This window comes from Talpa europaea (assembly GCF_964194135.1).
Source record: "Talpa europaea genome assembly, chromosome: 11".
Taxonomy (NCBI): Eukaryota; Metazoa; Chordata; class Mammalia; order Eulipotyphla; family Talpidae; genus Talpa; species Talpa europaea.
Genome location: NC_140078.1, coordinates 66,857,499 through 66,882,884, shown reverse-complemented (window position 1 = coordinate 66,882,884; position 25,386 = coordinate 66,857,499). Strand labels below are relative to the sequence as shown.

Here is a 25,386-nt window from a genome sequence, read left to right as displayed (position 1 = left end):
TTATATTTGCTCATTATTCCCTTGCATTTTCTGCTAATACCACATATACAGGCATCCTTAAACAGTATGGTAGTACCACGATTTTCATTATCTTGTATATTAAAATTTATTTATTTTTTGTATATTAAAATTTATATATGATATATGATGTACATGCATCAGTGCCTCATACTACGATTTGTTTACACTCATATTTTTGATATTTGGATTGATTGTTTGAATTACTATATAGTATTTCTTCATATAACTATATAACTAGATCTCAATTTAGCCATTAATTTCTGACGATGAGTTGTTTTTGATTTTACAACCAAGCTCTACTCTCCACCCCAAAGCGAGGACTACCCTGCTGGAGTGGAGTTAGTGGCCCTGCCACAGGGTGACTAGAGGGCTCCAGGATGCCTCTGCTAGACTCATGGTAGCCCCTGAATCCTTGACCTCTTCCATGGAGCTCTGCCAAGAGTCCCTTTGGACAGGGACAGATATGTCCTTGAGGAGACATCCTCTAGAATGGAAAGAATCACAAAATAAAAGTCTCAGGAATTCCTGAGTCACCATGGCTCTTCCCCTTCTTACAATGGACTGAGATTAGGCCCCTGAAGAATTAATTGCAGATTTTAGTAGAGAACAGAAATGGGGATGAGAAGAGCAAACTCTGCAAAGAGTGTGACTTCTGGTCTTCAAATCCAGATTTGGCATGCAGGCCTATGGCATGAACAGCTAGGGGTGGAGAGAAAGCAGAAAACTGAAACAGGAGACACCGGCGCCTCTCAGTTGTCCTATCATCCGTCCAGATGCTTGGGGGCTCCCTGCTCTGCTGGCATCTCAGGCATCAGAACTGCTTCATACTTTTTGACTGGTGGGAGGTTATCACATAAACAGCACACCCTGTGAGAAGGCCGCCTCAAAATCCTGCTAAGTGAGCCCGGCGAGCACCTCGTTGGGGCCCAGCCAGAACCACCTTGGGGCCCAGCCAGAACCCCCTTCTCAAATCTGTCCCTCCCACCAGGTGACAAAGAATTGATACAAGAAGTCCTCTTTGATGCCGTGGTGAGCGCTCCCATTGAGGCATATTGGACCAGCCTTGCCCTCAACAAATCTGAGTAAGTGGTTGCACGTGTCCCCCTTCATGGCCATTTCCCCACAAGCCGTCCGAAATATGGTTATGGTTTAAAGAACTAAACTGTTTTTAGGAGCCTGGTGTTAAAGTTCTTTAATTTCCCCCAAAGCTCCAAACCACAAGAGCTAGAGCAGATTAGCGGCTCGGGCTTGGATGGCAAGATCCTGGGTTTGACATATAATTTGTTTGAGTTTTAACATTACATGAAATTTGGTCTGCCGAGGTAGGGTGACACTTCCGACAGAGAGGGAGGCGGAAGGAGCATTTTGCTTCCTGGCCTGCCTTGGCTCCCTCTACTTCGCAGTCTGGAGGGAACTTGGGATCTGGGCCAGGTTAGGTCGGGAGTAGGATGAGGAAGTGAGAGCTCTATTTCATTAGGGTGTCAGATATAACCCTGTGGTTTTATTTTTAAAGTGGAGGGAGCAGGGGAGGGGAGCAAGCAATGGTAGTTGTTGTCAAAGACTAGAGCAGGGGAGGACTGCTTTGGCAGTTTATTATTATTATCATTATTTCATATTTATTTTTCCTCCTGTTTTAAGTTACCAAAGATGATGAAGGAAAAATCATTCCTATTCCTCATACCTTCACATCATACTTTCTGCAGTTATCTCATCTTTCCTATTCTTCATTAGTTCCTTTCTTCTTTTACCTTTCCATTTGTATAGTGTCTTCCATCTGTCATTCATCCTGTTCTCATTTTCATTCATTTATCAAGTATTGACTGCTTGCATGTTATGGGCTAGGAACTAGCGTAGATGTTGGTAAAGTGGAGGTAACTCAAACGAATATAATCCTTGCCATCAAGGTACTTGTAGAGAGTGTTGTATTATTAAGAACTGTGATAACTGCTTTGAGGGAAAAGTAAAGACATGTAGACTATAACAAGTCCTAGAGTGGAGACAGAAGGCAGGGAAGGTTTCCCTGAACAGGAACTAGTTTGAGGTTTGGGGTACATTTAAGGGAGATGAAACAGCATGCGCAAATGCCCTGAGGGGACAATGTATTTAATGTATTTGAGGAATTTAAAGAAGGCCTATACAGTTGAAATATAGAGGGTCATATGGAAACTATCAGGAGATGAGGCTGCAGAGTGGTCCAGTGATTCAGTTATGGATTTGGAACTTTATACTCAGAACATTGGACAATCATTGAAGGGTTTTAAGAATGACATTTAAAGATTCTAAGGAAGATACTGTCATAGTTGCATTTTTAAAAAGACCTGTCTGTCTCCTACTATGTGGAGAATGGAGTATAGTGAGTAAGGATAATAGTAAAAGCTCCTGTATCATTCAACAGGGTTTACCTCTTTGGCCAAGGTAGTGGCAGTGGGCACAGAGAGAGCAGATACACTCGTGGCATTCTTTGGAAGTAAGACCCCATCCCCACCTCCCCACCCCACTCCCAGACCTGATGATGGGCTTATTGTGTGGGGGAGGGAGGCTGAGCTGTCAAAAATCATTCTCAGTTTTGCAATATGAATATCGGTTAGGAAATGATGAAAGCAGTGCAGGTTTGGGACAGGGCATGGTCATAGTTCTCCTTTAGGCATTTTAAGGTTAAAATGACTTTAAGCCTTCCAAATGGATACTTAAGGTAATCAGTTTAAATCATGAACCTGGAGCTCCAGAGTTCCTATTCCCATGGTGCTTGAGAGGGCGGGAAGGCATCGCTAGATTGCTTACCTAATACATCTTATTCCCTGGGAGGTTGGGAAAGAGTCAGTGCCTTTCCTGGAATTGCATTCTCTTGTGGATGTGGAAGTATTTCTTTTAGGCTCTCATGAAACTCAAAATGCTGTGCAAAGATTGCTGATTCATTCCTAACACATGCTAAAAATTTTCAAAATGGTAGCTTGCTTTGTAGTTCACATCTGTAACTGATTGGACAGCCTGACTTTCCATTTAGTGTAGGCTGCAAACAGAAACAAATGCATAGTGTTGTTTTTTATTTGCCCCTTAAATATTTAAAGACAGTATTGGCCATTTTGGCTACCATCAAAGATCAAATAACCAAATGATCTTATATTGAAGATGACAAGGATAATGCTTCAAATCAAATTATTACTAGTTTCCAGGGCATGGAAGCAAACTTAAGAATCAGTTATCTCTTCATATTTTTATTGTGGAATAAAATGACACAATCATGGGGAAAGTCCAGTCTCTTTATGAAGTACGCATTGCAAATATATAGAGGAAAGTGCTCAAACAAAAAGTTTGCCCTCAAAGTTGAATAAAAATGATTTTTAGTCATTTGTTCAAGTGGGTTTTTCTTTGTTAAGGTCATGCTTAAGGTTTCTATGCATGACGTCCTGCAGGACAATTTGACAACACTATCTCTTTAAGATTGGTGGTGAGGATAAAGCCTGTGCTTTAGTAGAAGTGAGAAGCTGATGCTCTCAAAAGCGAGTAGCATTTAATAGACAATTCCAGCTCTGTCTGGGATACTGCAGCCTGGATACAGGAGCTCAGTGACTTGTTTTCCCTAATGCCCAACTCCACTAATGGTCTCCTGGCATCAGTGCTAAAAGCTGGATCTAAGGATTTTCTTCCTCTCCTCCAAGTTATTCCCGTTCTCTGACTAGTGTCCTTGACTTGCATCCTGAACCTTCAGATAAAGGTGGGTTTGAAATTGGGGCATCTGTTTCCTCTGCTCTCTGTGTTGTCAGAGAACTCTTAGTTTTTCTTGCTAGAATCACCATGAAGCCTTCTGTAAGGGATAAGTTTGCATTCTTGGGTTGGTGCGTGTGTGCATGAGCGTTTCCCCGTGGTCATGTATACATCTGTATAATTTCTTTTAAAATTTCAGGTTTCATGAAAAATAAAGGTACAAACTTCGAGTTATAAAATAAGTTCTGGGAATATGATGCACAGCATGGTGGCTGTTAATAACACTCTATTGTATATTATATTTGCATGTTGCTAGAGAATAGATCTTAAAATTTCTCATTACAATAAAGACAGTATAACTGTGGTGACATATTAACTAGACTTGATTCATCTTGTAATATGGACACATATTGAATCATACTGTACACATGGAACTAGTGTTATGTTTCAATTATATCATAATAAAAATGTCAATTAAAAAAATTCAGATTTCAAAATGCTGTTTTGTAAGACATGCCTTGAGTCTTAAAATGCAGAAGCCATTATCCGCTCACTGTCTGGAAGAATCCCCCTGTTGTCTGTTGCTCTGTTTCAGGAATTCTGACAAGGGAGTGGAGGTTGCCTTCCTCGGCACTCGCACTGGCCTCTCGAGGATCAACTTATTTGTTGGGGCTGAGCAGCTCACCAATCAGTAAGTACCAGGGTTCCTCTGCAGGGACCCAGCGAACTCCTGAAGCGGGAAATCCAAAGGGGAGCTTATTTCATTTCTTGAAATCACCACCACCCTCTACTGACCTTCTCCTCTCAGTCCTATCACCTCTCTCCCACGTCTGCAACCCCTGGCCTGTGGTTCACCTGCCTGTGGGCCCTTCCACAGCCTTTGTTCTTCATGCCTTTTGGCTTCTCTCCCCCATCCTGGGGTCCTCTCCTGCTCTGGTGAGTCATTTCAGAGCTAGAGAGATGGTACAGCTGCTGGGGAACAGCCAGAGGGAGAACGGCTCCTCTCCTGACAGACGACTTCAGGGTGTTCAGCTGTTGTGCAGCTCTGCCGAGGAATGCCTGCCTGCCCTAGGATCAGGGTTTCATGTCTGTTGTTTATTTGTTTGTGTAGGTTTTAATAAATCTCTGTGCCTCTGCTCTGAGCCTAAGGGCCTGCAGATCCCCCATCCTGGAGGGCAGCCTGGTGGTACTTGGGTTTGACTGTGTCTCCTTGTGCTTCCTAAGAGACCTGCATGGACAGTGGACAGAGTGTCACTGAGCCCAGTATCCAGAGGCCTTTATACCTCTGCTGGGCCCATGTCTTCAGAGACACGGGCTTTAGCTCTTCAAAATGGTGTTTAATAGAGTAGACGTGAGCCTGGCAAGTCTTTTCTGAACCCATGCCTGTTTTTGCAGAAGCAAGAGGCATTGTCAGGCCAGGGACAAGTGGAGTTAGATTTGGAAAGTTTGCAAGTATGTGTGTGAGTCAGTTTAGAGGTTGACACTGAACGTCACACACCTGACCTTCAGGGTATTAGGGGGAGAATAACAACCAAATCACAAGATGGACACCATTTGAGAGGGGTTGACTCAGCAGGGGACCCAGCCAGAAGGTGCTCCCTAGCACCCAAGGCCCTGACACCCATCCTATGATAAAATCAACAAAAATCAACTTATAAAATCAACATGAGTAAATGGCAGATGGGTAGATTTTTAAATATTTTGTGCAATGGCTTTTAATTTCCATCTAAGGACTTGTTTTGGCACCTGAAATTTGTTAATTGTGAAGTTAACTAGATTTGTTACTTGATTTTTTTTCAAGTCTTTAGCCCTCACCCCCAAACAATTATTCTTCCAGAGGGCAATTCCTAGGAAGGACTAGAAATGCTGACATATACATGGCCTCCTGTTAGGATCCAGACAGGCAAAGGGAAACAGAGTCAGAGTATCCAATGCTCAGAGAGGGTGGTATTGTTTGGAGATTAAAACAAACATTAACAAAATACGTGGTTCCTTGCTAGTCTGACATTGGGGTCATTATGACAGATTTGGAAGATGACAGTATAGATTTCTGGAGGGTCCACCCACTGGCCTCACTTGTTACCTTCACTCTGTGCATCTAGAAAACAGGGGTGGTCTCCTTGGTTTGTTGTAAGGTTCAAGAAATTGTGGCTGTAAGCCTACTTTGGTAACCTAGAGATACCTACAATTGTGTAGTTCTGTTTTCCATGATTTTACTGTGACCTGGGTGAGTACTTACTGGATGTCTGGATTATGAAATCATTCTATTGTCTTCAGGAAACTTATCGTTCATTCCTATATAGACCCCTTGACTTATATTGTCTTAGGGTCTTTTCCCTCTGATCAAATGGTATTTGTTGAAACCCAACTATTTGGATATATTCTATTATCCAGGACTAGAAAGTTTCCAGATTTTTTTTTATATAAATATGGCATAAAAGGCATATTCCAAAGTATTTAGGGGAGGATTAAATAGTACAAGTCCCTACCCCAGGGCTAACTTCTATATCATCAGTTGACTACCGTGAGGCCCCATCTTCTCTCCCTACTGGCTACTTTTGCAAGTAGGTCAGTATAACCTGTGCCCTCTGTAACCTGCATCACCCCTAATATTGGCAATACATTCTATGCCTTCAGGGCAGCCTCTGGGATAACAGCAGCACACACAGCATCCAGTAACATCAGCCTCCATCATACGGTTGCCGCTCTCCCTGAGACCTAAGTAAGAGGAAGCCACCTCACAACTTCCACTTAAACCACAGAGAATGAAAATAACTGTTGGCCTTAAGAATCCCATATACTTGTGCAAACCATTTTCTTAGCCCTTTTGCATATGGTGTCATGGAATTCTGGTTGTATGCAAGATTATTTCATTTGTAGATGAGTAAATGGGACTCAGAGACTCAGCGACTGACCCAAGTTACTCACCCAAGGTCATCCACCTCTGCCTGTCACCTAGGCCTGTCTCACACCACACACAGTAGCCCTGGTTAGCCAGAAGTAGATGTTCATATAATCCAGAGGGATCTCTCCTCCTGAAGAACATTCTGAAGGATTATGTAGAATCAGGTGTCTCCTTTCTGCTTCCTTCTGAGTCAGTACTCAGCAGTCGGCAGGGAACCCCAAGATTTCTCAGCAGCTGGACTCTCTCACATCAACACCAGAGCTAGAGGGAGATCAAGCCTGGATGTTTGCAGTCCCAGCTCTGCTCCCTACCATCCCCAAAATCCGAAGGTCACTATCAGTCTTAAGTGGGGATCACCTCACACTTGCAACCGGGCTAGTGTCCCGCCTGCCCAGAGGGTCAAGGGCCTTGTAGCACCACTGCCTCCTTCCTTCTGGTGGCTCTAGGTGCCTCATGGACCAGCGCTGATGGGTGAAAACAGCATGCCCACCCTGCAGGTGGATGTGGAAGGCAGGTTTAGTCCCCCTGAGCCTCAGGGGCTTCTTCGCACAACCACCCCAGTCAGGTTTATGAAGAACCTCATGTCTAAAGAAAATACTTAGAAAGGTCACACTTCAATGAAATCTGATCACTTTCAGATCAGGAAACATCACCACTGACCCAGCCATGCAGAAACAGTTTGTCTGTCCTGTCGAGCCTGAACCCCCGCAGTATTTGTGAACAGCTCAGGGATCTCTCTGTATCACCTCTGTCCCTCTCATGAATCCACAGTTGAGTTTCTGAATATGAGCAGAACATGTTTGCCAATTAAAAACATTTTTATAATTGCAGGAATGTCCTCCTGTTTGTGAGATCAGTAAACATGTCAGCCACAATGTCAACCCATTTGAGGTCTACTAAGTTTAGCTCTAGCGGCACAGAATATTATAGGGGTGCTGACACAGAATATTATAGGGGTGCTGACACGGTGGAGCCTTTCCATTGAAGGGGTTCATAGTGATGAGGGAATTTGAAATATTTGAGAATCATTCTTTAGAAAAATATAGAAAATCATCTTTAATACTTGAGGAGTTCTTATCTGGATATGAAATTTGATTTATCCTGTGGTCATTAAGCACATTCTGAGGGCTGATGAGCTCCAGGCCCTGGGAATTTCAAGAAAAATAAGGTCTCTGTCCTGAGAGATGAATTAGGGCATGCTCTTGTAAGTTTCAGGGAGGCAGAGTCCAGTGTGTCTAAGAGCATTGAGAGTGGCCTCCAGTCACACAACTTCCCCTCAAAGGAGTGAGCTCTGCATCATTGGACGAGATCAAGGAATCACTGGTTGACCAGATACTGAAACTACAGAATACTTTCCTAAATTAGGAGGCAAGATCTAGTAGTTTCTACTAACCAACTAGTTATAACTTAGCATATGAATTCAACCATGTTAAAATAATATAGATTTGTATGTGGATTTTTCTCTCCATGGTCTGTTGTGTCCCAACCCCATAGTGAAAGACTGGACTGAAAATAGTGCCTTTTCTGGCTCAGCTGGTGCCCTTTCCTTCTACACACACTGCCCCCACTGCTCTCCATCCCTGCAAGATCTCTGCAGCATGTGGATAGTTGGGCAGTCCCTCAAGGGGGCACCCCGGTGCTAAAGAGTGCATTCAACTTTTCAGAGATGTCAAGACAGCAAGAACTTACTGGGATGCCCGTATGTTTAAGGCTCTGTGGAAGGATGCAAAATTGTGAACAAAGCCTCCTTCCCTGAAAGATCTTGGGGCACTGTGGGTGGGGACAGAACTACTGTGCAGAAAGACCAAGGGAAAGAATACTGTGGAATCACAGGTAGGACAAGAGCCCACCTGGGTGTCTCTGTGCTAGGTGATATTCAAAGCTCACCTTGAAATGAGTATGGTTTTGACAGGAAGAGAAGGGGAAGAGAATGCACAATGCCTTCTAGAAAGAGGGAAGCATTATGGGCAGTTGGCAGGGAGGCAGGAAAAGGAGAAAAGCCCACATTTCCTCCTTTGCATTTTTTTCTTAAAAAAAATGTGACAGTTACTTAAGGAGTTGATCCTCCTAAGGATATGTGGCCATGGGTGTGGATCTGAAGGCAAGACAGATCTTCCTGAATATCCTTTGGTCTTTAGATAGGATTTCTGGAAAGGTTGCTTTCTTCAGACACTAAGACAACTGGTTCATTAGTTACAAGGAAATGTCATTTCACCCACTGGGAATTTGGTTGCCAGAATCCTACAAGACATTTCTGGGAATCCAGGGTGCACAATGCTCTGCAGGTCCTCTGCATTGAGAAAGGCAGGGGTGTTCTAAAAACCAGCAATCTAATCAGATGTTTTCACTAATAGGAGGAATATGAGGGAAGCACACAAGGGATCAGGGAATAAAATAATAATAAAAAATATATAAAACAAAAATAAACAGGCATCTATAAATCAGAGACATTCTTCAGGGGAAGGGGAGGGAGAGGGATCAAAACAAGGGCGGAAGGAGCACAAGGGACTATAGTGATGGTGCACGGGTGAGTTGATGGGAGTATTCTACAGAGACTACACCTGAGAAAAGAAAGCAAACGTTGTAAAAAAATGAACAATGATGTAAAAAATATATAAATAATTTTTAAAAATATATAACTAAATGCAAAACAAAACAACAACAACAACAACAACAAAAACCTGCACTCTCCTACCTGACAAAGGCTGCTGGGAAGCACCTACATCTGTCTTCTCCTTGCTGGGTGTTCCATGCTCTTCTACATGCTATTCTACAAGCTCTTCTACTTCTTTCCATTTCTCCATTTCAAGGGACTTCCTGAAAGCTGGAGACAAGGAGAACATTTTCAATGCAGACCATTTCCCCCTCTGGTACCGAAGAGCTGCTGAGCAGATTCCAGGGAGCTTCGTCTACTCGATCCCATTCAGCACAGGTGGGTGCCCTGGTTGGAGGTGGGTGCTGTCTGTCTGTCTACCTGTTCATATTGTCTCAGGCATGTGTGCAGAGAATGGGGGAGCTGCCTGGATGCTGAGGGGAGCCATGTTTAGCCTTCAGAACCAATGCTGAATATTGATCCAGCCCTGGCCAAGGCCTATTCTATTAGTGTGAAAGCCCTGAGTAAAATGAAGCTTTAGCTGAACCAAAGTGTGCAAAGAGCATTTCAGGAAGCAGGACTGATAGTTCGTACTGTGTGGAACTTGAACACAAATTTCTCAGTAGATTTTTTGTTTAATGTTGTCATGACCCTACTAAACAGAAGTTCATGCAGGCTAATCTCTTTTTCCAGAAACATCAGTCAGTCCAATCATTTTTGGAGACCCACAATTTCCCATTGAAGCTAAACTGATTTAAACCAGCATGCAGGTGTGAGAATTAAGACTTTGCATAGACTTGTGCTCTGCTTACAGAGGACTGCAGTGACCAATGAAAGTCCTGTAGCCAAGTAATCTTTCCATTGCTAAGGTTTTATGTTATAAAAAAAAAAAACTAAGGTCACCTTCCTCCACAATAGAACTGGACTCTGTCTTCTTTCAACCAATTTTAGAAGCAAGACAAGCTGCAAATATTTTTCAATTGTCCTAGACTCTTTCTGGTCTCATACATCAACATTTTCTGTGCTTGTTCTGCACAACTGTGCATTGTAGCAAGCTCAGAAATGAATAAGACCTAATTCTGTAAACTTGGATTGTTCTGGACAGTCCATTGTTTGTTTATGTTTTATGTTAAGGCATTGTATATTTATCTATTATAAGCATCATTAAGTCAGTTCTAACAGAAGTCCTTTAGTGTTTAGTCTTAAATCCCCCTCCCCAAGTCTTGGCACTTGCTCTTTCACAGGAATGAAAACACCTTCAGAAAGAGTGTTTTTGAAATTTGTAGACAACATGTTGGCCAGAACTGTCTAATAGTTGAGTGGATTTATTAGGAAGAAGGTACTTCATTAATAAAGACATTTAAGGAAAGACCAAATGCTTTTATAGAAATTTCTTAGTAGGTAGAATTTTAGAGTAGATTATCAATTGGGTTTCTTTCAGATCTGAGATTTTTGGATTTTGTTGTCCTCTGCTGAAAGGCCTATGTGTACTCATGCCCATATGTGTGTGTGTGCTCTCAAATGTAAATTTTCATGTGACCTAGTCTCTTTTCTATGTTTATATCACACTTTATTGCTAAAAATACCAGGGTGCTTTCTCAGTCTGCTGCAAAGCTATCAATAATCATGTGGTTTTTATCTTGCAATCTTATGATACTTCCATTTTCATAGTCCTCTAAAAAAGTATATAACTTAATTTCTAGATCTGGACTGGAATCAGCAAATTTTCCTTTTGTGACTGAGTAGGTTGTATCTAAAACTGGACTGGGAGGAGGGCTAACTGTGGGAGATGAGAGTATACACCAAAATATACCAAAAGTGGTGTGTGTGTGTGTGTGTGTGTGTGTGCGTGAGAGAGAGAGAGAGAGAGAAAGAGAGAGAAAGAGAGAGAGAGAGAGAGCACCCCTTGAGTCAGCTTGCTCTGTTAAAAAAGAAATTTACCTTGTTCATGGTAAAATTATGGGTGACATAACATCTTAAGAGATGTCATGTTCCCTTTAGATTCAGGGAAAATGTTAAAAATCACCCAGTTCAAATGCTGCACTGGATCTTGCTCTCATTTTTTCTACCGTGTATTGAATACCTGTACCCATTGGAAAAGAAGCTGAGTTTTATTACTGCTCAGCTTGATCCAGAAGAAAGTCTTTAATTGCTTTGATTTTAAGTATATTCAAATTCATAGCTGCCTTCTCTTTGCTTCTCAATTCTATTGTTTTCTATTCAACTCACATTTATCAAACTCCTTCTGTAAGGTAGCACTGTGCTAGCAATTGAGAATTTGTGCTCAATCTCTTTATCCATGGGTATTGGAAGCATTGTTAATAATTGAAAACTTCTTGCTATTCATGCCGTATTATCACCCACATTAATAAAGGTTTGAAATAAAGACTGCAGTCTAGCTCTGTCCTAATTTAGAATGGTTATGTTCAGAAAACTGAGCCTGAAATTTAAATTTTATAGACCAGGAAGATTTTAACCAATAATATGGAGTTCTCAATTTCTTAATTCGTTGTAATTTCAAAGCTCTACCTTGTGCCACTCCCATTGCAATATTTACAAGGGCGATAGAAATATGATCACTGACACAAGTAAATACTGAAGTTAGAAACTGCAAAAATGACAACAACAAAAAAATAGCGTTGTCCTTCTTTGTGAACCAATAATTTCAATGTGAGGACGAGGATGATACCTCCTCCACCCCCATGCAGGTGGCAGCCACCTGGTGCCTTGATTCCATTCACTGAGAGCACTGGCTACACAACCTGATGGAAGAGTCCACATCTGGGTGCTGGGAGCTGAGCACCAGCACAACTTGCAGAATTGGTGACCGTGGGCCAGTCTGATTGCTGTCTTCACAGGCATGCTATGGCTTTCTGCATTTTGTCATGATGGTTGTTTTTCTTTCAGGAACAGTCAACAAAAGCAATGTGGTGACAGCGAGCACCTCCATCCAGCTCCTGGACGAACGGAAGTCTCCCGTGGTGGCAGGTAAATGATGGGTTCCCGTCCATGGCTGTGAAGTAAGTGTGGCATCCACTCATCCAGCCAGTCAACGGCTCCTATGTCGCACATTTATTCCCCAGAAAGTAGGCTTCGAAAGGACACAAAATTTAAAACTACTTTGTCTTCAGCTTTCTGTCATCTCCTCCAACCCAAGGCTCTGACAGCTGGTTGTGTTTAATGTGAACACAGAAATATTTCCCCAGACTTTATTCTTGAGCTCCAAACCAGTCAGAAATTCTGGCTATGAGCAGGAGGCATTTCTTGACAGTAGGTAGCATGGTCATTTAAATACAGCTACACGTCTCCCGCTTCTGGTCATAAGGATAACAGTGGGCATGCGAGGAAATGGCTTTGTTTGAGGCACACAAGCTGAAATGTGCCCTTCTCTAGAGTGCCTAGGATTTCTATCACCTTGATCCCTCTCAGAATTATTCAGATCCATCATAGGTGCAGTGATTGGCTCAGGAACAGGAAAAAGCCAAAGCATTTTATGACTGAGTCTTGAGCTGCCAAAAAACCCATCTCTGGCTTTTCCCACATCTCATCTCTTAGGCTTGTTGGCGTTCATCTGGGGCTTGATAGGGACTTGCCTCGTGGTTTTTAGCCATATGGGCCAGAAACTGCTCCAGAAAGCCCTCCTTTGAGGACAGCTATTGACAAAAATGGACTCTCAAAGCATGTCTGCCACACCATCTATTTCTTTTTGTTATTCTGTTCATTGTATTATTTTTATTGAGTTAACGTTGGTTTCCAACACTGTATATGAAAAACATTGTCTATGATTTAGGGGTACAGATTCACACCTCTTCAGATGCATGTTACCACACCACTCCCACCACCAAAGCACCCATGGTCCTCCACCATGGTCCATTGGGCCCTCTCCCCCCTTTACCCTCACTCCTACCCTCTGCCTCTGGTAGGCTCAATTTGGCAGTCAGATTTCAAGGGTTTGTTTTGATTTAGTTTTGTCTGTAACTTTGTTTTTTTCTTTGTATTCCACATATGAGTGAAATGATCTGATATTTGTTTTTCTCCTTCTGACTTATTTTACGTAACATACTTCCAGTTTTATCCATGTTGTGACAGATGCAAGATTTCATCTTTTTTTTGTAACTGAGTAATATTCCATTGTATCTATATACTACATCTTCTTTCCCCCCATCTCTCATTGGGCCCTTTGGTTTCTTCCATAACTTGGCTATTATAAATTTGCTTCGATAACCATAGAAGTACAAATATCCCTTTGAATTAGTGTTTTTGTATTCTTCAGATAGAGGCTAAGCAATTGCACATCATCTAATTCTGTTAAGTAATTTTGGGACCTGTTGGTTGATGGATGGATGAGCCTTCCGTGTTCCATCCTGATATTGTCTAGGTTTGCCAAAGGGAGTCATTCTGTTGGGAGTCATTCTTTTCCATAAATTGTACTATCTGGTGACTTTGAACATCAACTTCTGTGCTTTGCACACTGTGCATGCTTGTAGGAAGGAATACAAGTGGAGCAGATATGTTTCAAGTGGTTTTCACTGAGGATACACTGTGGCTTTCCCCCCACTTCATTTCTGACTTAGCCTATACATCATAGTTATATTAGCAGGGATTGAAAGATTTGGGGACAGTTGCCCTGGTTATCCCTGGATTCTTGGGTATGGCAGGAAGACAGTCTTATGTATCTGACCTATAGCTCATTGTGAACTAGGCAGACCTGCAACTAATCAGCGAGGAGATAAGGACACTGAGAATTCACGGCTGCTGTCTTCAAATTTTATCACTTAGCATCTCATGTTCCTTAAGGAAAGTAGAAGTCAGGATCGTATAACTCAGCAAGATTTATTTTTGCTTAGAGGAGGTCAGACTTGCTTACCTCCAGGTTGACCTGGCCAGCTAGTTTTGGAAGTGTTTTATCTTCCTGGAGCTGAGCCACATATGGCAGCTGTCAAAGACATACTCTGACCAAAATTGCCTGTCCATCTGTTTGAAATTTCTTTTTAAAACCTTTTCCTTAGGTTTCTCATTCAGGCCTCATGAAGGATGACTGTGTTGGTCCTTTTAAGATCACTGTGCCCATCCCAGTCACTTTTCCTCAAGTTTGCGAACTCTGCTAAAATATTTTCAAATGCTTTGTTTCCTAATTATCTCTTTAAGCATGGGTGAAATGCAGACTCAGCTCGGGCACTGTGGGTGCAGTCTGGGAAGTCTGAATTTTCCAAATGGTTGCTGGTTCACTCTTGACTTACCATACTGGCCAGATCCCACAGCAGGTTTGGCCCACCCTTGCTGGGTGGAGGAGACATACTCCTGATCACCGCTACTCAGTGTGTATCAACTGGTCCCTATTTTCAAAATATAACTACAGAGAAGGATGAAGAAGCAAGATTAATCAAGGAAGTGTATTTAGTTCTTACCTTTTAAACTGGTGATTATGAACCTTCTTTTAAAAAGTATATTTGGTAGATTTCTGATAAAATAATATTTCTCAGGCTTGATTTTGAGAGCTGCCTTGGAAGCAGCATCCTGAAGTCGGGAGCCCCAAGAGGACTTTTCTGTGTCCAAAACATGTCCTCTTCAACATGTCACTATGTGATTAGCTTAGTGACTTTCTTCTGTGTGTTTTCCTCAAATTAAATAGATGTTGTTTATCACTCTTAAAAACCGCCTTTCTGGGGGCCTCCCTGGTGGCACAAGGGGTAAATCCCTGCACTATGAAGCTATCTGCAGCCACTACAGCAGAGTTCAATCCCCACCCAGGGAGCTACCCACATGGCACAGCAGACCTCTCCTGTCGCGCCTGCTACTCTCCTCAGCAGTGTATTTCAGTCAATCCGCCTATTCTACTCCCCACTCTGGTTCCCCACTATGTCTCTGGTGAATCCTCTCACCCTCTGCACCTCTGGCTGTACCCCAGTTCTTGTATGCATAAATAAATCTAAAGAAAGCCCACCTTTCTCACTGAGGGAGTATCCTTGACTCGGGAGGTGAGGGTGAGGGCGTGAGCAGGCTTCTGCCCCACCTGTGTGTCTCCAGTAGCTGATGGGAAGCCGCCATTGGCAGTAATTTGGAATTTCAATGAAATCCTTGTGTTAAATTGAATCATATCTGAAAGGAAAGGTGTACAACCTCGCAAATGATTATCAGGACTACTTGGAAAGGCCCGCACCACTTCCAGGCCTGACCTGACCTGCTGGTCTCATGTTCATGGGCTCCATGTGTCTGTTTGGGATAGAAAGAGTTTCTTGTTTTGCTTTTTGTTTTGTTTTATTCTCTTTGTTTCTTTCTTCTTGTTTTCTTTTTAAAATCAAAAACATTTAGATACTCATCTGTCAATGACATCTTTGAAGAAAGGGCAGTCAGACTGGGCAGGATTCCATTGATACGTCATCTGCAGCGCATAAACGGGCCCATCCATCTTCCTGGCCTGTGACATTGCTTACAGCCTTTCTCTTGCAGAACCTGCCAGATCTCCAGCTGACAATAGCATGCTGAGTTTTCTTAATTGCTTTTCCACTGCAAGGGAAGAAGTGGCAGGACTGTCTTTTTGGTCTTCCAAGTCTCTCCAAAGCCGTGGGATATTCTGTGCATCACGCCCCTAATCCCTTTGACTTTTCTTGTTGGAAAGGTGAACTTGGACTTTAAGGTCCACACAGGTTTGTCACTCACTCTGTGACTTGCTAAATATATGGCTTGGGTCTCTGAAGGCCTAACTAATATAGTGTTACCTTGCTCTGGGTTGGTTTGGGGATACAAAGAGAAAACAAACAAGAAAATATTTGGATATGAAGAAGTATAAAAATGATAGGAGTTAAGAGTACCCATTTTTATCTTCAAGTTGGTAGCATAGCCATTCATCCATTTATTCAATACATAGTTCCTGTGTTCCTGCTTTTGCAGAGCAGTCTAGATATACATGAATAATAACCAGGCCCTGTGCTAGGTATTCCCTCCCTCTGCCCAGAGATACACAAAATAGTAGCTATTTAGGGCAAGTGAATTGAAAAGCTGAATAATTATCTAGAAGCCCCTATAGGTCAAAGACTTTGTTCTTTCATCTTTGTACCCCACAGCATACCCAATGGAGACCCAGTATCTGGAACACAGCAATGACTCTCAATGAGAATCCTGTAAATTGACTTGAACTGGTAGAGACCTGTTTTGCCTCTATTTAGTTATTATCCACCTGAGTTTCATAAATTATCTAGGCCATGTGTAAGGGCAGGAAGGGCATAGAGCAGGATATCTATGACCCGAGCAGACGGAGTAAAGGAGGAGTCCTGGAGCCCTTGGTGACTTTTGCAGGCTTCCTTTAGGATTTTCCAAGGGGTGCCATGGGGCCAGGAGCCTGGCAGGCCTCCCAGCCCCCAGCAAGTCTTCACTCTTTCTGGGCTCTCCGGCCTCCTCTGGTGGTGTCTGCTTTTATTTTGCTCTCTCTTTTGCTCTGCTATTCCTCTTGTTCTGTTCTGGCATCCCTGTGACGCCGCCCTTAAAAGCCCAGTCTTAGCCCAGGTGAATCCCATCTATATATGCCCACACCCTATTCCAGGTGCCCGCCATCAGGCATGCATTCAGGACCGCAAGGATCCATCATCAATCCTAATGGTGGGAAGGCAGAAAAGCCTGGTGCTTTTTTACCTTACCCTACACCATGGCATTAATTCTCCACTTTACTCCCAATGGAGAGACCAGCTCCTACAGACCAACCAGCATAGATAGGATGGAAATGATCTGGGGAAGAGAAATGTATAAGCAGGAGAAACTGAGACAAGTCAGAAGGTGAAACCATGCAGGGAAGTTCTTCCCTCCTTGAAGTGTTTGTCTGATTTCCTTATTCATCTTTTAGACTCTCCCTCTGACAATACAAAATATATTTGCTCACTTTTTTTTATTTTGTAAAATATTTATCTATTTATTTATACACACAAGAAGTGGGTACAGGCCAGAGGTGCAGAAGGTGAGAGGATTCACCAGAGACAGAGTGGGGAGCAGAACAGGAGGACTGACTGAAATAACTGCTGAGAGGAGCAGCAGGCAAGACAGGAGAGGTCTGCTGCACCATGTGGGTAGCTCCCTGGCTGGCCAGGAATTGAGCTAGTGCTGTAGTGGCTATAGATAGCTTCACAGTGCTGTGCTTAACCCCTTGCACCACTAGGGAGGCCCCTCTCCTCACTTTTTTTTAAGAGTTCAGAGTCTGGATTTTTAAAATAATAGATAATATACTCTGAATTATTTGCATTTGCATTAAAATGTAAATTATAGCATACCAGAAACTAAAATTTCTTCTAAAAATGTTCCAGTTTTATTTCTTAAATAAATTATAAATTCTCCAAGGGAAAGGCCATCATAATTATCTTTTTATTTCTAATGCAAAGTACAAGGGCTGACATGTAGTAAATTTGTCAAAGACATTGGCCAAATAAATTGCTCAAGGAAGAAAGACTTTCTCTTCACCTGTTATATGTAGGTACTTAATAAGCTTTCAAAGTGTACTTAGACCAGACAGTAGTACTTAAGTGAAACTCTGAAACTCTCAGAAGCAAAATAGCTTTTGACACCATAATAATATGATGCAGACCAATATTAATATTTTAAGGGATTAAAAAACCATTTAGTGTCCCCTCCTAATGGTGACAGTGTGGCTTACTGGTTATCTATGCATCAGCAGATGTCTTTTCTGAGGTCCACACATCTAACTTGATGCTTAGAACAGCCAATCTGACCAGCAGCAGAAAGAAATAGATTATAGACATTAGAGGCAACAGTTTCTTATAGAAGCAGTTTCTTAACATATGATTTACATATCAAAAATTTGCTGGTATAAGAGTAACATTCCTTGATTTTGAGTAAATTTTGGGGAGGCTCTGATCTCTTAATTTACTCCTTTAGAAGGAACATAGACCATATTTGACCCATTCACAGGTAAAAGTTTGAAAATGCAGGTGATGTGGTCCTCATTTGCATAATTCTGAGCAAGATAATGAACAGGAATGTTTGACACTAGCATACAGTTCTCACTTTAACTAGCTAATAAGGAAAGAGATTGATTAAAATCATTAACCATTAGTGCTTGTCAGGTGTGTGTGATTTAATATGAGTGTACTATTTAATAGAGACCCTTCATTAGAGTTGAGTGAAAATGTCATAGGCAAACATTCTGCTAACAACAATCCTTTGGTGGGATTGCACATATTTGGAGTCTATGATTTCACTACAATGTCTGGAATAATGCAGCTAACCAACCTACATTGTTAGAGCTGAGTAAAGAAAGCAAGAATGAAGGGAGGAGAGAGGGAAACTCTAGCAGTGGTAAATGCCCTAGAGACAATAGATGAAGTGTGGTTGGCAGTGGCCTCATGTACTTGCTTGTGTGTGCCAGGCTGTGTGTCAGGGTGCTGCCTCTCCAAATTTGGGGGAGAGGTGCTCAGGGAAAGTCTCCTTAAAGAGAAAACATGAACAGCAATCTGAATGGTGAGATGCAACAAAGATCTGTGGGAAAAGCATTCCTGGCAGCGGGAATGAAATTCCCATAGAATCTTTTATATATATATATACGATTTATTTATTTATGCATACAAGAACTGGGCTGTAAGCCAGAGGTGCGGGTAGGGGGGGTGCGGGTGAGAGGAATCACCAGAGACAGAGTGGGGAGCAGAACAGGCAGATCTACTGAAATACACTGCTGAGGGGAGCACCGGGCCAAGCAAGAGAGGTCTGTTGCACCGTGAGGGTCAGCTCCCAGGTCAGGGATGGAACTCGTGCTGCTGTGGCTGGTGATAGCTTGATAGCACAGGGTCTAACCCCTGCACCACCAGGGAGGCCCTCCCATAGAATCTTTAAACAAGATCCCACATACCTTTGTGTCCATGTTCCAGGTGGGCACTCTGAAACTTGAATGTGTCAGGTTTAGGGATATTACTAGGATCTAAAGGCACAGCAGGGCCTCCCCTGGTGGCACAGGCGGTTGAGCGCAGCACTGTGAACTGACCGCAGCCTCTGCAGTGCAGGTTCAATGCTGGCCGGCCAGGGTCCCACATAGTGCAGCAGACCTCTCCTGTCCTGCCCGCTGCTCCCCTCAGCAGTGTATTTCGTTGGTCTGCCTGTTCTGTTCCCCGCTCTGTCTCTGGTGAATCCTCTCACCATCCCGCAGATCTGGCCTGTTCCCCACCATTCTTGTATAAATAAATAAATAAATCTTTAAAAAACAATAAAAGGCACAGCAGATGGCTGGGGAGAAGGTGGGAAACCCAAGGCAAATTTAAATGTCAGCTATGAAGTGGGGCTTTTCATGTGTATGGTGCTTGTTTTTTAAGATGACAAATGAGTGCAATGCAGGGGTGAAAGGAGGTCTAAGCCAGTAGGATTAACAACAGCAAACTTTATAGAAAGAATCCATTTCTGTAGCTACCAATCATGGCGTATTTCAAGTCTGCAATAGAATTTGAGTTGGAGCTGGCCAGAGGAACAGCTGCTCTGGACGCCACAATAGCTGTGACAGCAGCACATTGAGGATTATTGCTCCAGGAATAAAAATAGCCCAGAGTTTTGAGAAACTGGATCCTCTTTGCTAACACTCCAGGACACTCACTTCCAAGAGTCACTGTCTCTTTATAAACCTTGTCATAAGTTCCAACACATCCTACACCTGAAAATCAGCAGCTACATTTTGGGGTAACAGTTTTTCATACCTGTCTTCCAGGTTTTGAATGGGCAAGTTAAAACCCCTCTTTTTGGGGTCCCAATGGGATTTGGATATTAAAGACAAGGCAGACCAAGACTTTATGAGTGAGTGCAGGGTCCTTCCCCCTCCCACTCTTGACTTTAGTTTTCACATTTGTAAAGTGAGATTGAGTGATACTTAGATCAGATTGCAAATAGCTTATTTTCAAACATGGAGATTTGGTTCATCACCACAGAAAGGAAGGATTTAACCAATAATGGAAACAGTCTGGGTTTGAGGGGTTCCTGGTGGGAGAATTAAATGAGAAAATAAATAGTGTTTGGTCAGTGCTTACAGGTAAGCACTCAATAATGGTTTGTTGCTAAATTATTGCTATTATTGTTAAGAATGACTGTGTCACCCTTACTACCACTCATTGCACAATGCTTATTCTCATGTGCTATTCTCTATGAAAAGTTGCATAGGGAATGCCATTATAGTATCTTGACGTGTTTTATGATAAAAAGGAAACTCTCCTATGCCTTGGAATAGAAATTGGCAAACTACATCCCACAATTCTAGGCTGTTGCTTGTTTGATTTTTGTAGTTTTGTTGAGATACATTTCTGTCGTAAAATTCGGTTCTTGGGCTTTAATATATGGATGGAGTTGTACAACCATCATCACAATCTCATTTTAGAACAATTGCAACGTCCTCCCCCAAATCCCCCCCAAACTCACAAACACATATTCTTGATATTCCACTCCCTCCTCCTCAGGAAACCACTAATCTACTTTCTGTCTTTGTGGACTTTCTATTCTGAATATTGCAGATAAATAAAATCATACAATTTGTGACCTTCTGTGATCAGCCTCTTTCACTCAGCTCAGTGTTTCCTAGGTTGTCCTTGGAAACATGTTTTAGCATGTGTCAAAACCTTTTTGATTGCCAAATAATATTCCATGTGTGTATATACATTTCATTCATTCATCAATTGAGGGAAGAGACATTTGGGTATTACCCACTTTTTATCTATTAATAATGGTGATGTGAACACTTATGTGCAAGTTTTTGTGCAGATAGATGTTTTCATTTCTTTTGGGTAGAGACCTACGAGTTACATTGTCAGGTCATATGTTAACGCCATGTCTGAAGAATTGCTAAACTATTTTCCAAAGTGACTACAACATTTTATGATCCTACCAACACCAATGTTTTAATTTTTCTACATCTTCATCAACACTTATAGATGTCTTTTTTTTGTTTTAATTTTACCTATCCTGGGGGTGTGAAGTAATTTGTATTTCCCTAATGACTAATTATGCTGAACTTCTTTGTATATGTTTATTGGCCACTTGCATATTTTAGTTTGAGAAATGTCTATTCAGATTTTTTGCTCATATTTAGATTATTAACCTTCATGTTGTTGAGATATGATTTCTTTATATATTCTGGATTTAACTACCTCATCAGATACTTGTCTAGATAGAAGATCTTATCTCCTCTTTTTGTCAGTGATGTTTTATTGAATACAGCATGCCTCTTCCTGCTAAAATGGCATAAGCAAGCAGCTGGATAATGACTATATGGACAACAATATCAAAAATATATACTGACTATTCCTTTACAGAAAAACTTTGTCCAAGCCCTGCTTTTGATGAAAATATGTCACTGTCTGTTTAAAAAAAATACTTTTTTCTCTCACTTATTCAAAAAAAAAAATGAAGTGGGTATTTAAATGAGATACTTTGTGAGTAGAAGAAGACAGAGACCTGCATATATGGAGTTATCCATCAGTTGTGCCTAATGTTTTTGTACATAAGGTTACACAGAAATCCCAATCAGAGATGCTAAGCTTTCTAAAAATATATGCTCTCATTGTCAGTCAAGACAGTGATTTGCTTAATCTTCCCCTAGTTTATAAACCTCTGAACACTGTAATCAACATAATGCTTGGTCGAGCATTGGAAATGCCCTCACATGCTTTGGTGGAAAACAGTTTCTGGGATTTTTTTTTTTTTCAGCATTGCTCATGAGAGATTTGGGGATTTATTTAGCTGCCTTTATCCAGGCAAATCTCCAAGTGACCTTGTTGGGATTTTGATCTCAGTTAAGACTAGAATATATATGACTCATGCTAAGTGAAGGCCCCCAGAGGATAAATGAGCTGACATGGTTTCCCCTCCCTGGGAAGAAAGGGATGGGCATGAGCAGAGTCTTTAGCAGGAACTTAAACATATTGACAGTTAGTTGGTGGACTTTCACCCATGGAAAATGCTTTGACCAGTCCGTGGTGGGAAAGGGACAGTGCTGATCAAAGGTTCTTTATTCCCACTACCTCCCAGAGTTTTCACTCACCAAGAGCCCCCTGGGTTCTCTTCTGATTGAGAAGACCTGCATGATGTCAGGATTGGTATCTGAATATCACTCTAACTTCAAGGTCAAATTACAGGTGACCAGGCTCAGGTTGGGGGCAGTGTGGAGTGGATGTAGGGGTAGGGGTAGGGGTTAGGGGTGTACACTTGTCTTTAAACTAAACAAGAACTTTCAGAATGGGGCCTCCCCTGGTGGCACAGTGGTTGAGCACTGGGCTGCAAAGCTGCCTGCAGCCTCTGCAGCGCCGGTTCTATCCCCAGCCATCAGCGAGGGTCCCACATGGCGCGCAGACCTCTCCTGCCATCCGCTGCTCCCCTCAGCAGTGTATTTCTCGTCAGTCTGCCTGTTCTGTTCCCCGCTCTGGCTCTGGTGAATTCTCTCACCCTCCTGCGCTTCTGACTATACCCAGTGCTTGTATAAATAAATAAATAAATCTTTAAAAAAAAAAGAACTTTCAGAATGGAAATGTAGTGTATGATTATTGTATATATTTTCATTTCACTGGACTTCCACCAACTTCCAGATTTTTTATGATATGGTCATGTTTTTAAGCCACAATTATTTTTGTTCTTAAATTATTTCATTTGTTATGTTAATTTTTTATGCCCTTCCCACTTCTCTTCCATTGTCTCTGCATTCCGCTACAGTCATTTTTATCCACAGGGAAGTATTTCTCATCAGGGTTACCAATAGCATCCATATAATCAAATCCAAAATTAAAATTTAGATGTTCATTTTTCTGAGTGCATCAGTGGTACTTGGCCCTGTTGATTAGATTCTCCCTGAAATATCCCTTTACTTAGTTTACTACCCCAGGGCTTAGCCTGCCTGGGTCTTTGCTGATTCCAGTCCCTGAATGTAAATGATAAAGGGCCTCAGTGGTCTCTCCTATGCCTTCTCTCCATTCTTAAAGCTTAAATATCATCTGTGAGTTGGTGATTCCCAATCCAGACCACTCATAACTTGTCTAGCTCTTGATTACCCAGTGTCTCTACTCCTTCTCAAATAAACCTATCAAATTCAATGGATTCCAGACTGAAGTTCTGGTTTTACTCACATCCCCCCTCTCTATTCTACTTTCCTAGTCATGCTAGTCTAGGTAATGTTAGTTATGAAGATATTCATCCACAAACTTGGAGTCATTCTATTTTTTGAAATTTATTATGGATAGAAGTGAATATACCCAGAAAATAAAAAAGAAAATTCATGCATCCTTCACCCAACCCCAGTAGGTATCAACCCACAGCCATTGCACCCTTGAACAAGCCAATTCATTTCCACCTCACCCATGTGGCTTTAAATCAGATCATAGTCATCAAATTATTTCATTAATAAACATTTTGGGGTACATCTCCAAAGGATAGGATTTCTCTGCATCTTAATATAAAAATAGCATTACCACACCTAGTAATAACAATTTCTAATTACCTATTTCCTTCTCAGTATTTGAATTCTTAATTATCTCAAAAATATCATTTTCTTAACTGTTCAGATAAGGATCTTGAGGTCATTTTTGACTCTTTCTGTCCACTCCCACATCCAATCTATGTGTTGTTCTTCTTTCAAATTATGCACAGATTCTGACCACGTCTCGTTACCTCACTGCATCCCAGTGGGCCAGCCCACCATCACTTCTCCCCGGGATTGTTATAGTGCTCTTCCAATTAATTTCCCTGCTCTAAACCACCTCCAAACTCAATCTATTCTATATAAGAACCACAATGATCATGTTAAAAAATAAGTAATGGCATGTCAGTCCTCTACTCAAAACTCTCTATTGACTTCCCAATTTACTTAGAGTTAAAGCCAAAATACCCACAATGGTTCATGTATAAGTTCCCTGTTGCTGCATAACAAATTATGCCAAGACTTAACTGCCTAAAGCTACCAATATTCAGTATTTACTATCTTATAGTTTCTGGGAGTCAGGAATCTGGGTGAAGTTTAGCTGGGTCCTGTGGCTCATCCCGCAAAGGCTGCAGTGAAGGTGCTGGGCCAGAGTCTCTGTTGAGGCTGCAATTAAAGTGTCTTTTGAGGGCTGTGGTCTCTTCTGAAGGCTCGACAGGGAGACAAAATGCTTCACATTCTCTCATCATCTCATTAGGAGGATTCATTTCCTTGTTGTTGGCTAGAGGCTTCCCATATTTCCTTGCTGTCTCCATTGGTCAGTTCACAGTGTATTTGACCCCCATCAGAATAAGCCAGAGAGGATGAGCAAAATGCTAGCCAGAGCTATTTTGTAACTTAATCTTGGAAATGCTATCCTATCACTTTTGTATATCCTGTTTGTTAGGAACAAGTCACTAGCTCCAGCACACCTTCAAGGAGAGATAGCTGAATACAGCATGCATCTTAGGAGGTGAGAATCATTGAAAATCACCGTGAAAGCCTCCTGCTACAACCTATAAGGTCCAACATGATTTGATTCCTAGTTACCCTCTAACCTCGCCTCCTTCTACTCCCATTTGGCCCAGTCAACCGCAGCCACACTGCCTTTTTGTTGTTCTTTCAATACATCAAGTTTACTCCTGTCTCAGGACCTGTGTACCTGGTTACACCTCTGTGGGACTATCTATCTCCAGATATCTTCACCACTTTCCCCATCGTTTCCTCTAATGTCTGTTCAAAATTTTCTCAGAGCAATCTTTCCTGATCACTATATTTAAAATAGAACCTCTTCCTCTCTATATTTCCAGCGTTCTGTGCCCTTCACTCTTGATGTAATTTACATTTATCTTCTCCCTCTGTTAGATTTTAAGTTCAACAGTGCATGCACTTTGTGTTTTTTGTTCTCTCCTTGATTTCTGATTCTTAAAAAAAAAAATCCTGGCATGCAGCAGTTGCTGAAAATTTTGCTAAATTATTAACTTTGCATTGTTTGTAACCATAATAACAAAACCATTGAGACTTAGCTCTGGCTTTAACTGATTTTAGTGCTTAACACTGCTACTTTAATGCCATGAATTACACATTTTTGAATTCTCACATTCTTCCTCCACATTTTCTTCCCTCTTTCTTTTTATAATTCATTCCTCAGATCAATTAAAGTAAAAATCTTGAGTTATTTTTCTTCAGAAGCAATGCATAGGTATCATGCTCGCTGAGCTTCTGCATGTCTCAGTATTGTAACCTTAT

General features: G+C 41.7%; 1 protein-coding gene across 1 annotated transcript in view; it reads left to right on the top strand.

The window, feature by feature from the left end:
• Nucleotides 1-25,386, top strand: part of CACNA2D3 (calcium voltage-gated channel auxiliary subunit alpha2delta 3) — a gene marked incomplete at both ends in the record, with an annotated part of 806,408 nt that overhangs the window by 643,631 nt on the left and 137,391 nt on the right. The window contains 4 exons of the mRNA XM_084248330.1: nt 1,010-1,103; nt 4,322-4,417; nt 9,442-9,563; nt 12,132-12,212. Of these exons, the coding sequence (XP_084104456.1) occupies nt 1,010-1,103; nt 4,322-4,417; nt 9,442-9,563; nt 12,132-12,212 (393 nt within the window). The remainder of the gene's footprint in view (nt 1-1,009; nt 1,104-4,321; nt 4,418-9,441; nt 9,564-12,131; nt 12,213-25,386) is intronic.